The following is an 18,873-nucleotide window of genomic DNA, read 5'->3' as shown; positions in this document are numbered from 1 at the left end:
TTTTGTTTCAGAGGCTATGATTTCCTGTGTTTTATGGTTTACTTGCTCTCTGGTCCACTGCATAGCAAACGCTTCCAACACAGGAATGTTTTTGGGTATACAGTGAGCGCTGTTGCTTCCAAAACTACTGGTCATTCACACATTGCTCACACCACATGCATCAGCAGGTAATTGCAGGTGGACTGACTTTAGAGTTGAAGTGCAATTGGCAATATCTTCACTCCTTTCCTCTAATTGTTCTTCCCCTGTCAGCAAATAAGGATCACCTGGGCTTTGAGTTGCAGACAACAGTGGCTGTTCTTAGCACTCCAAGCTATCAGAACATTGTGTATACATTTTACTCTTTCACTTCATGGCATCCTGATCTAACCTGCCAAAATCCACATTTTCTTGCAGGAGCAGCTGGACAGTGAGAAGGTGCAATAACTGGCTGATCCTTTTCAGCCCAGAAGCACTTGGTGCCAATTATAAAACCAGAGCTGCATTTTTGGAGTCCTTCAGCCTAGAAGGAGACCATTCAACCCAGTATTCCAGTACTGACTCTTAGAAAGAATAATCCTGTTAGTTCCCCTATCTTGTCCTTCACTTATAGCTATGCAATATTCATTATCCTTTCAAATACTTTTTTAGTTATCTTTTTTTGAAATACCATCAGACCATAAGATATAGGAGCAAAATTAGGCCATTTTGCCCATCTAGTCTGCTCTGCCATTCAATCATGGCTGATTTTATTTTGGAATACTGAATCTGAGAGTGAACATTGAGTATGCTCTTTGTGCTTTGATGTAGAGCACAAAGTGGATAGAGTTTTACATAAATCAGTGTTGTCTCTTCCCTGTGTCAATGGGATATAGAAGAAGGAGTTTATGTGCATTCCTCTGAGAGAATTGTACAATGCTCAGAATATGAACATGATTAATCTTGAGGACCACTGTTGCAGAATAAATTTTACAGAGAAGAAATGCCCAAGGAGCCTGTTTTGTTTTCTCTTATTTTGAGCAGGTGAGAAGGTGAAGGAGTAGGGGGAGGAGAGAGAAGAGTGGGTGGACAGCAGGAAGGAGGAGGATGAGAGGAGAATGGAAAGATGTAGCACACCAGGAAAGGTTTGTAGTATAGGTTTCACCCTGCTACCTTTGTTTGAATGTGAAAATAGTGAGGGAGAGGAGAAAGCAGTAGAAGTAAGTGATTTGGGGATGTTGAGAAGGACAGAAGTTGCAAGGTGGAGATGAGAGCATGAAATCCATACTACAAAACTTTCCTTGTGTTCTGTCTGGGAGTGTGAGTGAGAGCTGTGTGCCAAGGGATGGAATGCTTCACTCTTCATGTTTCTGTGCATTTCTTGATTTAATTTCATCAACTCATTTACGATTATTCAAAAATATGTTGATTGGAATGTTGCCCTTCCCATCTATATTGGCTCCATATGGCAGCTCTAGCTCTTTAAATAACTCCTTTGTAACTTTGTTTTCTTTGTTTGTTAAGTTAGGGGCCCTCGGCCTTCACTCCCATTCCCTTAGGAACTCTAATTCAAGAGCACTTTGTACATGTAAAAACCTTCAGACACTCAGGCAGTGTACACCAGCACAGTTTATCTAATGGGAATCCTACACAGACAGAGACTCATTCCTTTGTTAAAAAGTCTTCAAGTCAAACTATGACAGGACTCGCTCACAGTGAGATTTTGCTAATCTTCATTTTTGTGCACGTTTTTGACCGGGTCAAGCCCTGTTTATCTCAGTTTAAAGATTGCAATTATATGTTGTACGAGAGCCAAGGTTAAGAAAGCTTCATATATGCCATAGAATGATGGTGACGCAAGAGACTGCAGATGCCTGGATTTGGAACAGCAAACAATCTGCTGGATGAACTCAGCAGGTCGAGCAGCATATCTATGGAAGGAAACGAATAGTCGATGTTTCAGGTTGAAATGTGATGCAGCATTTCGACCTGAAACATCAACAATTCCTTTCCTCCACAGATGCTGCTCAACCCGCTGAGTTCCTCCAGCAGATTGTTTGTTATACCAGAGAATAATGTAACTAGATAAAACTACCAGGTTACTGGCAAAACCTTTCTTAAGCTTCTTGCTGTTTGTCCAGCTGGGATTGTCCCCTTGTTTAAAGCATTATGTTGAAAGATTGACAGAGCAAAATCTGTAATTCAGGTGTTGATCCAACAACTTCTTCAGGGGAAACCTCAGTTCCTTATTTATAACAATAAGCATAGTGTTTGGTCACCATCTCCATTTTGATTTAAACAAAACTGCTGAATTATTTCCTTTCTCAAGAAGGATGAAATGGCTGATAATTCAACATTGACATCTATAGGCTTTTTAAAAATGTACTTATTTTTCAGCACTGGGCTTCAATGCCAAGGCCAGCATTTATTATCCATCCCTAATTACCCTTGAGAAGGTGGTGTTGAGCAAACCTCTTGTATTGCAGCAGCCCACACCATTCTGCTATGGAAATATATCACCAGACCTTCATCGTTACTGAGTCTAAATCTTAGAACTTCCCACTCCACAACACTGAGAAGTACCTTCATCAGAAGGTCTGCAACAAGATTCAAGAAAGCTGCCCAGAACACCCTTTCAGGGGCAGCCTTGACAGTAATGCCCAGATCGTGTAAAGTAAATAGATAAAAATGGAAAAGTGTACTCCTTCATCAGCTACTGGGGACAATATGTGGAAATCAGGAGGAGCTTTCCTGTTCTATATTTGACCTGATGCTTTGATGCTTCATTATCAGTGATGAGGCCTCCTTGGGCGACTCACTCCTAATTGTTTACCACTGTGCTGCCCTCTCTGGTGGGTCTACCCTACCAGTGTCTCAGTTCTATGTCTCTCTCTTAGAGTATGAGGATGACTATACCAGGCTGTAATGTGACTAGTGTATGGACAGCTCTCCCAATTTAGACACCAGTCCCCAGATGTTTGTGAGGATGACTTTGCAAGGTGTACTGTGCTGGAAACAACATTGACTTCTCCAGATTCAGTGCAGGGTTGATGACGGGTGGCCTGATCAGATTTATTCTTTCTCTGTTTCAATATAGCAAATAACAATACAACTCAGTGGTTTGCTAAGCCATTTCAGAGGGCATTTAGAAGTCAACTTCATTGGTTGGTTTGGAATCACCAGGTACGGATGGCAGGTTTCTTCCCCATTAGCCTACCAGATGGGTTATTACAACAATTGGATAGTTGTGTAGTGGTATTTTAAGAAAAGAATTCCACATTACTAAGTGAATTTGAATTTCACGGCTGCAGTGTTGGCTGGGACTCCACGCCACTGGATTACTGATCTGGTTGTAAAACTGCTGTACCACTACCGTACCCAATGGACAGTTCTGTGATGAACAGCTGATGGTACACCTAAATTAGCATTGTCATGTAGTTTAAAGATTGCCCACTGGGCTAGTAACCTCGGGATTATGAGCAAGTACATCTGTTGTTAAATTAATTTCAATTAACTGTTAATTTGTGAGTCAGTGCAAGAATAAGTATGTAAACCCAACATTTATGAGTGATGGATGTTGGTCACTTGCCCATCCCACCTACTCACTAAAGTCCCTGATCCCACCTAAATCTCACCGTAAACCATGACCTCACCTAGACACCTCACAACATCCCACAACCCTACCATAGACCACAGTGACCACTTCCCTTCTTCTCACTACATTCCTCAGTTCTAGCTTCCACCACATCAACCCACCTAACTTCCTCCTCAACACAGCCCTCAATCCCACCCACCCACCTCAGCACAGCCCTCAACCCCACCTTCTCAAAATGTTTCCCTTCTCCCTTCTCAAACATATGCAACTCATATTTGTCCCTTTTTATACAACCTACATCAGTGCACTTTCCTAACTCAGAAGTCATTCTCTAAGGAAGTGTCTCTTGTTAATAGAGTTCCCATCCTTCCATTCTTATTCCCTATTTTATTTTCACCTTTACTATTTTGTAGACTTTCCTGCCCTTGGAAGTTTTTCCAACAGCCAGGAACTTCCCTAAGGAGTGAAAGTAAATTAAAGAAAGTCAGTGAAGCATAAATTGTACACGTCTCATCAGTGAAGACAGCCGAATGGGTCAGAATGCCCTTTTCAATTCCCTCACCAGAATTTTTGTTGCATTGATATCCTTCTGGTAAAATAGTTCATTTTAAAACCTGAATCTGTTTGCTATGCTATTCAGTGTAGTTCTCCAGTGTCTGAGTTAATAGCAAACAGCAATGTGCATATTTATACTTTGAGATTGGATTCAGACAGCTTCATGGTCAGACTCATGCTTGAGGTTATGTGACTCATTGCTCACACACAACTTTTTCATTTACACAGGTTTATTTACGCTTTTGTCACATTTCCACAAATGAGTGTTGGAACAGAAAACAGATAAATAGCAAGAGCACAAATATCAAACTGTTTGTGTTGCTTCTGTCTGCAGCCATTTTTTACAGCAGAAATAGCTTGGGTCTGCAGAATACTGTGGAGAGATAAATGGTTGCATAGAATTACATAGAATCCACAGTGCAGACACATCCCATTGAACTGAAACAGTGTACACCACATAAACCTCTCTCCACTCTAATCAAGTCTTTTATTGAAGTGAATAAAAGGCAATGTGCATTGGGCTTCTGTAGGGTTTAATTCCCGATCTCTACCTTTGTGTGATGTATCAATGATTTTGATACATGTAGAGATTATCATTAAGAAATTTGCGAATAATATCAAAAGTGACATTACGGTTAATAGCATCCAGGAAAGCTTTAAGCTCTGGGGAGATGTTTAACTGGGCAAATGGAACTCAAAACAGAAAATAACTCAAAATAGAAAATCCATTTGAGGAAGGCAGAGGAAAGGAGGACTGGTTAAATAAGAAGAAACTGAATAGTGCAGAGAAATAGAAAGATCTGTGAGCATTTTCCACAGATCCCTAAAAGTAGCAAGAGACAGATAAGATGCATACAAAGCATATGCAATGCTTGCTCTTATCAGCTGAAGCATATTACAGCAGGAAACTCGTATCAGCTCCATATAAACAGTAGTTGGGTGACAGCTGGACTATCACATATGGTTGTGGCCACCACATCATGGGAATGATGCATCAGAGAAGGTGCAGAGGAGAAGATGTTGCCAATTCCAGAGAATTTTAATACTATTGGAATAATGGAGGCTAAGGGAAGTTTTAATTGAGATGTATTAAATTATGAGAGACCTGGACAGAGTGAGCAGAAAGTAGTTTCCATTGGCTGTAAGGTCATAAGCTAAGGAACACAGATTCAAGTAGTCGGTGGAAGGATTGGAGGGAAGTTGAGGAAAGAGTTTTCATCCAGAGAGGTACTGGGGTCTGGAATTCACTACCGGAAAGTGAAGCAAAAATACAGAATTATAAATTGCCTGGATGAACTCCTGATGTGTCATAACCAACAAGGCCACAGATTGGAGATTGGGATGTGGAATTGCATGCATGTCTCTTTCTTTCCTGACATCAACAAGATGAGTAAAATGGTCTCCTTCTGTCTTGGTAATGCTTCTCTTTCCAGACTCCCCTGTATCATTCTGTTTCTGTCTCCTTCAGGATGGCATCAAGACATGCCCTAATGGTACCTACGGTCTCTGCTTCAATTAGTCTATGTAGCCCTAAGTTTCATATTCTTACAGCTCTCCATGTGAAGGAGTCTATCTCAAGTTCAAATTATCTCCATGATGTGTTGAAGCCTCAAGCTGTCAACCAAGTCGCCCATCAGCGCAACCACAACTGAATATGTTCAACTTTTTCCTCCCTCTGATTGTGTTTGAAAACCTCTGGTTCTGTGGCTACTAATAGATGAATAGCATCAGGCTTTAGGGAGGATCTGCAGTGGCTGAATTTTTGGCCTATTTTCTCACATAAAAGAACTACTGATTGTGGTGGGCTTGACATGGTGACTCAGTCAATGTGAAGGAAATTTGTCATTCAACAGATCCTCCTACAATGCTGGGCACAAAGGAATGTTCTTGTGTCCCCAGCAACCATCCATGGCAAACAACCATTAGCAATGATCTGGAAAGTTAGTTCTTACTGTGTAAACAGCTATATTCCCCAAAATGCTGACATTCTCCTAATTTTAATTGAACACAAGCTTTGGGTTTTAAAATAAGCAAATGGTTTTTGAGAGCCACAGGAATATTTATTTACTGTTTCCCTCAGAAGAGCTACAACAAGCAACAAACAAATAAACCAGTTTTAGAATTTTTTTATTTGTTTGGAATGAGCTTTATGGCTCTTCTTGGCATTGTCTTGTGTGGGTTTCTTCATCCTTATCCCACAGAAGGATGATTTTTAATGTAAGTATGTTTATTGGCTTAAGAATTTGTATCTGTGCTTTTGCAAAATTGCCAAGGATTGAAAATAAATAAAATTAGTGTTGAGTTTAACTTAATCTAAAAATTCGCTTTAAACTTCCTCGTATTTTGTGGATCATGAGGACTGAATAATCTTTGCTGGCAACTCTACTTCGCTCACAAGTCCAGCTCATACTGAATGTGGGCTCTGATATCAAAAAGATTTACCCAAACAGAGGCCATTTCATCTCACACTTCACCCACAGGGTGACCTGCACATAATTGAAAGAAAGAATGTGAATTATGTGACACCGTTCATAACTTCAGGATGTCCTAATACACTTTGCAGTTAATTAGGTACTTTTGAAGTGTTGTCACTGCTGTAGGGAAAGCAATACTCAGTTGTGAAAAAGCATCATTGTAAGATTGACTCGATCTCTTTTTAAACAGTACATTTAATCTTGTTGCAGGTAATGAAGATGAAGGCAGAGAAGATCACGCACTGTTGAGAGAGGACACTGCACCATTCGAAGAGCAGGAGGTAGAGAACAAGACAGGGAGTCACAGTTCACCAGTAGATACCATAACGTGTAAGTCCAACTGCTTGTCAAATTCAGGCAAGCTAGAATAATTTCTCCTCTTCCTTTATTTGCCACTCCAGGCATCATTATCCAGAAACAGACATCAGTTTCCAGATTTACACTGATAATCCTCAGCTCCAACACACCATCATATCTCTTGAACCTGCCACTCTCTGTAAATTGGTAGGTTGCTTGTCTGAATGCTCAAACTGCTTTTGTAAAAATTTACTTCTAAAATGGCAGGACATGTTAAGAGAGTGGTTAGGAACCTGAAAATCCATGATTACAAGCTTACAATATAAAACCTTGGACATTCTGTTGCACCTTTATAAAAAAAAAGACTGCTTTGGCCACATTTCATCCAATTTGTATCATCTTGTTTGAGGAAGAATGTCATGACTTTGAGAAAATTTGGAGAAAAGATTTACTTGCATGGTTCTAGAAAAGGAAGATTTCAGCTACCACGTTAGACTGTTGATACTGAGGTTTTCCTCTTTGGAGCAAAGACATTTGATAGAGTATACAACCCCTTTGGTACCTTGTTCTGGTGGTCACTCCACTGAGTGAGCTTGGACCATGATTGTTAACAGGCAAACCAAACAGGCATCAGAACAAATTGAATTCAGCCCTCACCCATTTTCCAAAGATGACCCTCCCTCACGTCAAAAATTCACTCAGATCAATTTTGGTAACTTAACTATACTCAACCAAATCAATCCAGGCCAAGAATCAATTCTGGACCACGTTGGTTTGAGTGTCTCAGTACCTCACTGGGCAATCTGGAAATGTGGTCATGTTACATTACCCTGTTGTTTCTCTTTGTGCTCTTTATTAATACTGGGCAATAACAAAGCAGTAACAGCAAGGTACGTGGCACAAATCCTCAACTTGAGTGTATTGCTGTGCAAGATGTAAGTAGAGAATTGGGAAGGGTATGGAAAAGTAAGGAAAGGAGAAAAGGAGGGAACATGTGAAGGATAGGTTGGATGTGAGTAGGGGAGGGAGAGAGAGAGCAAAGGAGTCTTGCAAAGTAGCTTTACCTATGCCCTCGCACAAGATTTCAGTGTGTCTTTTCATGGGGGTGTAGGTGCAACATGGGGCCTTGCATCTTAGGTGGGTAATGTATTTGAAAGTTGAGTATTGAATCAAGACTGAAAAGGGAAGAAAGGGATTAAAGAAGCTACTTCATTCTCAAACCAGTCTTTGGGTTCCTGGCTGCCAAAGTCGAGCTCCTATTGCTAAATATAAATGCACAAATTGTGTGAGTTTTAACTGAAAGCTGCAGAGACAGAGTGAAGCTTCACCAATCAAACATGTTATGAAGGCATGATATCTTTGCAAGGAAGAAGGAACCTTTCAGGGGAGTTGTTGCAAATGACGACAGAATTGAAAATGTCAGGCCTTGAGCTTCACTTCAAGATTGTGAATGTCTTTCAGTTTGTATCAAAAGGGGCAATTCATGATGGAGGAACAAGAGAACTGATTCAACAAACTCACCACATTTCCCATCTCTCAAACCTTTCAAAACAAGAAACAAGTTGTAGAGACTTAATTTTGTGCAGCAAGTAGATGTGGTCTTGAATGCAATGCATTAAAGTTTTGTGGAAGCAAATTTAATACTAACTTTCAAAATGGAATTTATAAACCCTTGGAGTAGAAAAACGTTCAGGGTAACAGAGGAAGTTGACTAAACACCAATGCTCAGCTCCAGCTGGTTACTACTCCCAGGAGTTAATCCTGGACATCCTGACAATCATGGAGCTAGCCAGAATGATGCTCCAGCTGACTGTTCAACCAAATGTGGTCAGAAGCCCAGCAGAAAATTGGAGACCTGTCTGCACACTTGAAAAACGGTTTGGACAGCCTAGCCAAAAAAATCATACTGTCCATTTCAAACTTGGAATGCTGGCAATCTTACCTCTTTGCCATTGTTTGTCAAACAGTGGCACAGATGGTGATGCTTAGAAAATCCTACTGTATAGTATGGGTCTCATTAACAGTGCCTTGAATTGCATTCATTCTTTCATACCAATCTCCATGAAAATAGCCATTTGCCAAAATATCCTTTTTAATGTGGTTGCATTTGGCAGGAAACCTGAATTGTTCTGGATTCTTGTCTATTATTATACCTCCTGGCAGGTGGCAAAAATTGACTAGCCTGTCTGCAGGCAAACACAGTATGCACCACGTAGGGACTGTCACGACACACTCTTGGGTAGACAGCAGGATGCAAGGCCAAGAACAAAGCTTAAAAAACAGATTTAGTTTTAAAGCATGGTAAGTGACGTAATCAACTTTGGTTGTCACTGAAGACAGCTGGAAAGACTATATGCAAATGAGATAAAATTGGCATTGAAAATCTTTATAATGTGATTGTTATTATTGCAATAATATGCTTAGAGTAAATGCCCTGTGGGTCCAAAGTATTTTTCTGATTGATGTATACTGATAACTTCTTCAGGATATTTTTGTAGTTAAAACAGAATGATACAAATCTATTCCTTGGCATGCTGCTTAGGTTTCTTGTGAAACTCCGCTCTCCCATGTCATGACTACCTTTTTATCTACTCTTAGGCTCTGCCCATACCTAAGTAAGTGTTGGTGTGGAGGGAGGGGTGCAGTAGGAATAAGTTTGGGTTGATGTTAGGGATGGGGATCAAGGGAAAGATTGTCGGTGGATGGAATGTACCTGCTGTGGCCGCTTTAGATGATAGTTAACAGCATTGAACTGAAGTCATATAAAGGCTAGAAAGTGTAGAGAGAATGGGCTCCCTCCTCTAAAGGACATTAGGAAACTACTTGTATTTTTATGATTATCTAATTGCCTCATGATCATTTTTCTTTAAATTGAATTCAAATTGTCAAACTGCCATGGTATGATTGAAGATCTCATTGTCTGGATTATTAACACAAAGCATCTAGATTACTGATCCCATGGTACAAGCTGTAAAGCATCAGACAGCATGCTGATACTCCACAGGCTGAGAGAGCTGGATGGCATGGTGAGTCAGCATGCTCTACTTTTGTCACCAGACACTGTTTGAATCCAACACAGTGATGGGTTGCAAGTCTCTTCTATTCACCACAGCAAGGCTCTCCCGTGAGAATAAAGGGGGACCACTGTCAGATAACTATAGAAAAGTAATTTGTTATAAAAAAGGTTAATCGATCCCCAGGTAGATAGGTATAGATCCTCAAGCAATGAAGAAAGTAACAGAAGATGCTCTGCTATCTCCTACAAAATACAAACTGCTAGAGGAACTCGGCAGGTCAGGCAGAATCTGTGGAGGGAAATGGACAGCCGACATTTCAGGTTGAGACCCTTCATTTGAACAACTCATCATACCAACACCTTGACCATGACCCCACCATCTATACATTACAGACCTCATCACTTCAGGAGATCTCCCCTGCACAGCTTCCAATCTGATCGTTCCCCAACCCCATACTGCCCATTTCGAACTCCATCCAGACTCTATACAATCCCATGTCGCAATTTGTCATTGCTTCTTAGATAATAAAATTCTGTCTGGAGTGAAAGCTACTGCTGAGATGCTTCATGGTGTGAGGATGATTTGGGCAAGTGTAGGACAGGGTAAGTTAGCATCATTTTTAGACATAACCAAAATCTATCATTTGAAGGAAATTCTAATACTTAGAAATTAATGGTTAAATTAAGTCAGGCAGCATGAATTTATTAAAGGAGGCACAAGAGTCTCAGCTCTCCACTCTGTCCTGATGCAGGGTTTCAACCCGAAATGTCAACAATTCCTTCCATCACCCACACCTGCCAACCTCCCACCTCCCCCCCCCCTCCCCATGCCCAGAGATGCTGCTCAACCTTGCTGAATTCCTACAACAGTTTGTTGCTTATGAATTTATTAAAGCCAATCCTTGTTTGCCAGAGTACTGAAATTTATGAAGTAGTGACTAATTGTGTGGATAAAAGTAAATAAATCCATATGTAAGGCCAATTGCACTTTGAATAGAGAAACAGTGTAAGAATAAATCAGCTCTGATAAATTTGTACATGACATTTTTTCAGCCACAGTTAAAGTACTGCATGCAGATGTTGTTACCCCATAATAGAAAGGCCATAAAAGGCACAGAAAGATGCCTGGGAAGGGAAACTATAATCATGAGAAGAAACTTGAGACACTTGAACTATACCCACTAGAGCAGGCAAGGCTAAGAAGAACATTTCTGGTATTTGAATGTTTAGGTAGGATAAATAGGGAAAGATTATTTCTTCTTTTACAAGGCAATGCCAAGGGGCATTGATTTAAAGAGAATTTGGAGGGAGATTTTTTTTTCTTTTATTATATACTGAGTTGTTAGAACAAAATGCTTTGCTATCGGGAGTGGTTTATAACAAGAGCACGAGAAATAAAATCAGGAGTAAGCTATAGTTTCCTCTGGTCTGCTCTGTCGTGCAATATAAGATCATGTCCGATCTTATACCTCAAGCCCCTTTGTCTTGTCCAAAAATGAGATCATCTCCCATTCTTCCTTTCTCCCTTGAGTATTGACCAATCCTACTCAATCTCTCCCAGTCATCCTACCTCAAATTGTTTCTGAGACAGGTTCTTTAGGTAAGAAGACTAAAATTGTCTAGATGGATGCCATTGCATCTTTCAAAGGAAAATTGTTAATTATTTTGAAGCCAAGGAAGTACAGAACTACAGGGAAAGTTCAGCTATGCAAATAATTTGGATTAATGCAGGACTGTGGAAGGGAGCAGTGAACAATGTGATCAGTTTCAGCTGATGTGTGGTAAGGGAGGGTGGGACGGTAGGATTAATTGGAATTTCTGCAGAACTATTGGGAGGGAAGTAGTAGCGATGTTATTTGGATTGGTTAAGCAAAGAACCTGAATGGTTTCCTTCTCTAGTTGAAGCTTTTGTGGTTTTATGGAATGAATTTGTCTGTATCAGCCCAGTTCCAGGGCACGTTTGCGCATGAAAATTACCCATAGTTAGACACAAATTACCACTGGTTGATCGCTTCACACATTGACACCACAGGAGTGTTGGCGAGAAATGAAAATGTCACAGTGCTAGAGATGGAGTTACCATGTGCTGGTGTAAAATGGAGGGACATAATGTTGCAGCTATATAAGACCCTGGTCAGACCCCACTTGGAGTACTGTGCTCAGTTCTAGTCGCCTGACTACAGGAAGGATGTGGAACCCATAGAGAGGGTGCAGAGGAGATTTACAAGGATGGTGCCTGGATTGGGGATCATGTCTTATGAAAACAGGTTGAGGGAACTCAGCCTTTTCTCCTTGGAGCAACAGAGGATGAGGGGGGACCTGATAGAGGTGTATAAGATGATGAGAGGCATTGATCATATAGATAGAGGCTTTTTCCCAGGGCTGAAATGGTTGCCACAAGAGGACATAAGTTTAAGGTGCTGGGGAGTAAGTATAGAGGAGATGTCAGGGGTAAGTTTTTTACTCAGAGAGTGGTGAGTGCGTGAAATGGGCTGCCGGCAACGGTGGTGGAGGTGGATACGACAGGGTCCTTTAAGAGACATTTGGATGGGTACATGGAACTGAAAAAAATAAAGGGCTGTGGGTAAGCCTAGTAATTTCTAAGGTAGGCACATGTTCGGCACAGCTTTGTGGGCTGAGGGGCCTGAATTGTGCTGTAGGTTTTCTATGTTTCTAAAATACACTGCACTTACATAGTGACATACCTTTTGAAGTCAGGTGTCCTTGATCTGACATAAAACTTGCTTAATGGCTATGCAAGAAGGTAAGTCTTGTGTGAGGATCAGACATCAGTGATGGAACTGTATCAGTGTTGCACACTTGCCTGACCGATTATTCTCTTCCAGTATATAAATAACAAAACTTCTGTTCTAAATTCAGACCTCAAAATATTCCATGCAGCCCCTTCCCAAAAAAAGACTGCACTGCAATGCCACCTTCCCCAGCAGCATTTGAAAGTTACTTTGTCGTCAAGTAAGAGGAATCCTGATTTAATATGTCAACTTACAAGTGACCAATTCTCCATCAGCCCTGTTGCCAGAGGCCAGAGATAACATATCCAATTGTTTCACAAGCTGACTCGGTGGTTTTGTCCTGGAAGCAAACATCCCAGGAGAAGGGAACAGTGGCAGGAGAGAGAGAACATAGAAACCTGCTTATTTCAAAGGCGTGGGCACATTGCCAGAGTTCAGGCTGTGTTGAGATCAACTTGCTTGAAGCTTGAGACATAGCTACAAAGAGCAGTTTCATGGTTTGTAGTTATTAAACAACGGGAAATCTCTCAATTACAGTACCTACAATCACTGATTCCTGCTGTGGCCCCCAAGGTATTTGCTTTGACAAGTCTGGTTTGGGGAACAACTGTTCTCTCCAATCCTTCTGGGTTGAGATCTGCGGAGATGAATTTGCCGTAATGAGTTTTTCAAGATTTCCTTTGTTTTTTTTTGTGTGTTTTAGAGGGAGGAGAACAGATAGGTCCCAACCGTAAACAGGAAAGGAGCACAGTCTATTTATGCAAATGAGGTGCAAGTTCAAAAGGGTACAGGTACAGAAACAAAAGTCAAGTGCAGTTTATTGTCATGTGCACAAGTACAGTGAGGTACAGGTACAATAACACATTTTCTTGCAGCAGCATCACAGACACGTAGGTACAGACAACACACAGAATATAAATTATACATTGAATTATACCATCATGTGAAAATAAAGACTGCAAAGACAAGACATCACTGCAAACAATAGACTCAATCAGAGACAAGTCCAAGGTTGTGCAAGAGGTGGTCAGTAGTGTTCCATTGCTGAGGTAGGATTAGGGTTGTGCAGGTTGGTTCAAGAACCAGATCATTGTAGGAGAGTAACTGTTCCTGAACCTGGTGGTGTGGGACTTCAGGCTTCTGTACCTCCCGTCTGATGGGAGCAACAAGAAGATGGTATGATCAGTATGGTGGGGATGGAAGAGTGGGCATGAAAAGTCTTTAATGATGGCAGGTCAGTTCAGAAGGTTATTAAATAAAAATGCAAGACTCTGGGTTTCATAACTATTTGCAATGAGTACAAAAGCAAGAGAATTGTGGTAAATATTTAGAAATCACTAGTGAGGCCTCAGATAGAGTTTAATGTCCAATTCAGAGTATAGAACTTTGTCTATCAAAGCCTTGGTGAGCATGCAGAGAATTACTAGAATTATACATGGGATATTGGACAGTAGATATGTGGTAAGACTGAAGAAATTGTGATTGAATTTGGAACTGGAATTGGAATTGGTTTATTATTGTGACTTGTACCGAGGTACAGTGAAAAACTTGTCTTACATACTGTTCGTACAGATCAATTCATTACGCAGTGCATCGAGGCAGTACAGGTAAAACAATAGAGAACACAGAGTAAAGTGTCACAACCACAGAGAAAGTGCAGGTAGTCAATAAGGTGTGAGGTCATAACAAGGTAGATTGTGAGGTCAAGAGTCTACCTTATCATACTAGGGAACCGTTTAATCGTCTTGTAACAGCGGGATAGATGTCCTTGAGCCTCGTGGTATGTGCTTTCAGGCTTTTGTATCTTCTGCCTGATGGGAGAGGGGAGAAGAGAGAATGCCCGGGGTGGGTGGGGTCTTTGATTATGCTGGCTGCTTTCTTGAGGCAGCGAGAAGTATAGACAGAGTCTAAAGAGGGGAGGCTGGTTTCCATGATGTGCTGAGCTGTATCCACAACTTTCTGCAGTTTCTTGCAGTCCCGGGCAGAGCAGTTGCCGTACCAAACCGTGATGCAATCAGATAGGATGCTTTCTGTGGTGCATCAATAAAAGCGGGTGAGTATCAAGGGGGACATCCCAAATTTCTTTAGCCTCCTGAGGAAGAAGAGCTTTCTTGACTGTAGTGTCTACGTGGTTTAACCAGGACAGGCTATTGGTGATGTTCAGTCCTAGGAAATTGAATCTCTCAACCCTCTCAACCTCAGAACTGTTGACGTAGACAGGAGCATGGGCACTGCCCCCCTTCCTGAAGTCAATGACCGGCTCTTTTGTTTTGGTGACATTGAGGGGAAGGTTGTTGTCATGACAATATGTCACTAAGCTCTCTATCTCCTTCCTGTACTCTGACTCATTGTTATGAGATACGGCCTACTATGGTGGTATCATCTGCAAACTTATAGATGGCATTAGAGCAGAATCTGGCCATGCAGTCATGAGTGCATAGGGAGTAGAGTAGAGGGCTGAGGACACAATCTCGTGGGGCACCAGTGTTGAGAATAATCGTGCCGGAAGTGTTGCTGCCTATCCTTACTGATTTCCTTAAAGCATGAAATAGAATTATTCAAAGTGTTCAGAATTAAGAATGGTTTTGATAGGAAAAGTAGAGAGTGAGTGGTTCCACTTGCTAAAAGATTTGTAATCAGAGGACAATGTAGAAAATCAACAAAAGACACTGAGTTGAGATTAGAGAAAGTTTAAAATAAAACACCCGAGTTATTGTGATCTGGAAAGTCCCTGCTGGAAACTATGATGAAAGAAAATTCAACAGTACAGAAGTGACTCACACAGTCTCAGGTCCTGTGTTTGATGCCCATTCTGTGTTCCTTTACAGCCTGGAATGACTTGGAGATTCTGGGCTTGATAAAAAGACTCAAGTAACTCTCCCAAAACATTTAAGTTTATTGAAGTAATATTCATCGCCTTTCATTGGTTTTATCAATAATTCAGCAGTTCATAGAGTAAAGGCAGCAATCTGTAACCAATACCCAAATTGTAAAAGTAAAATACTGCAGATGCTGGAGATCTGAAATTAAAAAAAAACACAAAGAGATAAGGCAATGGCTGTGGGGAGTGAAACTGTTAAAGTTTCAACTCAATGATCTGTCATCAAAACTGGAAAAAGTTGGAGATAAAACAGATTTTGAAATTCAGAGAAGAAGAAAAAAGAACAAAATGGAAGGTCAAGAGCAGGCTGGAAGGCAGGGGAGACTAAATGACTAAAGGGATGATTGTACAAGGCAAAACAAAGTAGTAATGGCATTACGAAAGTTGATGTTTGAAAAAAAATCTTTGGAATATTAAAGGGTTAATTTACAAGAATATGTTTCAAAAAGTTGGTAGTATTCTCCTGAGGTCAGAGGTTGAATTGCAATCTTAATCCAGGTGTTTAAGATATTAAAGGTATTTGGTTGAGTAAATGCAGAGGAATGATTTTCTCTGCTGGGAGGGAATCCCAAACAAAGGCAGCACTATCCTAAAACTAGAGTCAGGCCACTTAGATGAAATGAGATGCACTTTTTCATTGCAGAATTAATAGAGATCTGGAGCTCTGTCTCTCAAAGGTTTGGCGATACTAAGGGGCAATTAAAATCAAACCAGAGATCAACAGTTTAAGGAGGGTGAATGGATTAAAGGATATGGAGAAAAGGCAGTTAAATGTAGTGTGGTACAGATTTAATTAAATGGAGCAGGGTCAATGGGATGAATGGCCTCCTTGTGTTCTTTTGTTTTTATAGTCCTTAAATCCATTTTACAAGAAATGTTTCTTCCCTCTTAAAACATTCCATGCTATTGACCACATACGGATCAGTTTGGCACTCTTGCCTCCAGATCACAAGGCTGTGGGTTAAAGCCAGCATCAGGGCTGGCGTGTTTAATCCAGGCTAACCCTGCAGGGGTGCTTCATTATCAGAGCTATCTGAGATTGGACTGTGCGTTCAGGTGAGGTTTTGTTTGGAAGGATTTTGAAAATCCCACTGTAATATTTGAGAAGAACGTTGAGCTCCTCAGTGTCTCAGCCAATCTCCCTCACCCATTGAGAAAAGGCGTGTCAACCAATCACATTTTTTAAATGATTTTTTCATGTCGATATTAAATGAAAGCATAGGTTTTATTCTTGTATTCTTCTGGACAGTTGATACATTTTCTTCTAACATAGAAGGAGGCCATTTGACCCATTGAGCCAATGCCAGCCCCCAGAGTACTCCCATCAGTCCCATTCTCCCTCTTAATATCCCTGTAACCTATTCGCTCTCACATGTCCCTCAACACCTCTGATTCTCATGCCACGCACCTACACTGAGGGCAATATACAGTAGCCCATTGACCCATCAATGTGTCTGTAGGTTGTAGGAGAAAACTGGAGCAGCAGGGCGGGGAGGGCGCAGCTAAACCCATGCAGATGCAGGGAGAACATGCAAACTCCATACAGGCCAATCAGAGGCTAGGATCAAAACTGGGTAAATGGAGCTGGGTGACAGCAGTGCTATCTGCTGCAAAGCTGGGCTACCCATGAGCTATGGCACCTCGAATAACCTACTGGAAAGTGGGTTAGACGTAGTTAAAGTAGATTATACCTTGGTTTTAAATCCCTCCAACTCCATTCCTACAGAAAATCCAGCAATGCCAAACATCTGACAATTGAATCTTCGAAATGCCTCTTGCGACCACCTGAACATAAATGAAAATCCAAAAAACTGCAGAAGGTGAAAATCTGAAACAAAAATGCTGGAAACAATCCGCAGGTCTGTGGAAAGAGGAATAATGTTAATATTTTAAATCTGATGAAGGGTCTTTGACCTGAAAAGTTAACTCTGTTTCTCTTTCCATATAGGCTTCCTGATCTGCTGTTTGCAGCATTTTCTGCTTCTGTCACCTAAAGATAGATATTTGATTCCCTTTAAGAGGAACTACAAACTTCATAAAAATTTAGACTTGTTAAAAGTAGTTGGAGGAACTGTATTAATTGCTATCTTGACAAAACATTTCAATAAAGCAGATTTTCCTGCCATAATTATTTTGAGATTCAATCTTACAAGCCCTGATTGTTGTTTTTGTGGATGAAGTACAGGCCAACCCCAGGTAACTGACAGCTTACGTTTTTACAGACATCCTAAAGTCGATTTTGTCCCTAAGTCAGAAAATACACAAACGTTATTCAAGATGTCAACCATACCTCCACAGTATTGTAATGAATGGCATCAGAAACACATTAGACTGATAAGAAAGAACAATTACTAAAAGTAGGGAGAGAGAGGAAACTCGTACTGTCATTTGTAGAAAACTTCGGTTCAGCTGCATTGGAGTACTGTGTGCAGTTCTGGTCACTCTGTTACAGGAAGGATGTGGATGTTTTGGAGAGGGTGCAGAGGAGGTTCACCAGGAAGCTGCCTAGATCAGAGAATATCAGACAAGGAGAGGTTGGACAAACTTGGATTGTTTTCTCTGGAGCACCAGCAGCTGAGAAGAGACCTGATGGAGGTTTATAAAATGATGACAGGCATAGATAGGGTAGATAGAGTCTTTTTCCCCCACAGTAGAAATGTCAAATACTAGAGGACACAGCTTTAAGGTGAGAGGGGGAAAGTTCAAAGGAGATGAGTGGGGTAATTTTGGTAGATGCCTGGAACACACTGCCAGGGGTGGTGATGGAAGCAAGCACAATAGTGGTGTTTAAGGAGCATTCAGATGGGCACATGAACAGGCAGGGAATGGAGGGATACAGATCATGTGCAGGCAGATAGGTTTAGTTTAATTTGGCATCATGGTTAGCACAGATATCATGGGCTGAAGGCCCTGTCCTATGCTACACTGTTCTATGAATGTATGTATGTACATCAGACTTTTGAATTCAATAATGTTATGGGAGTTTGTTCGTACCTAGGGGGTGTCCATGAGTCAGGCATTCGTAACCTGGGGACAGCCTGTATGAGTCTGTCGAGTAGCAGATGAACCAGGAACACAGTGGATTCCCTTTCTGAAAATTTAATTCCCCTTTCTTGCATCATCCCCTGCAACTTCCACTTTGAAATTGCCCTCCAATATGTGCACATTAGATTCTGTAGCTTGTAATGCTTTTTCTTTTGTTAATATTATGCACTTTAACCAGGCTATTAATTCGTTTAGGTAGTGTGCATGATGAATTAGATAGTATGTACTTCCTTGGAGTAATGAGTTAGATGGGCTGAATAGTCTTTCCTTGTTTCTTCTTTGTTAAATCATGGATATGT

At 40.9% G+C, this 18,873-nt stretch overlaps 1 protein-coding gene across 1 annotated transcript in view; it reads left to right on the top strand.

Moving 5' to 3' along the window:
* mdfi (MyoD family inhibitor) overlaps positions 1 to 18,873 on the top strand; it is an 82,732-nt gene that overhangs the window by 28,649 nt on the left and 35,210 nt on the right. The window contains exon 3 of the mRNA XM_052035047.1: positions 6,793 to 6,912. Coding sequence (XP_051891007.1) covers positions 6,793 to 6,912 — 120 coding nt within the window. The remainder of the gene's footprint in view (positions 1 to 6,792; positions 6,913 to 18,873) is intronic.

This window comes from Pristis pectinata, chromosome 20, assembly GCF_009764475.1.
Source record: "Pristis pectinata isolate sPriPec2 chromosome 20, sPriPec2.1.pri, whole genome shotgun sequence".
NCBI lineage: Eukaryota > Metazoa > Chordata > Chondrichthyes > Rhinopristiformes > Pristidae > Pristis > Pristis pectinata.
The sequence above is the reverse complement of the archived record's forward strand: the minus strand, read 5'-3'. Positions and strand labels throughout refer to the sequence as shown.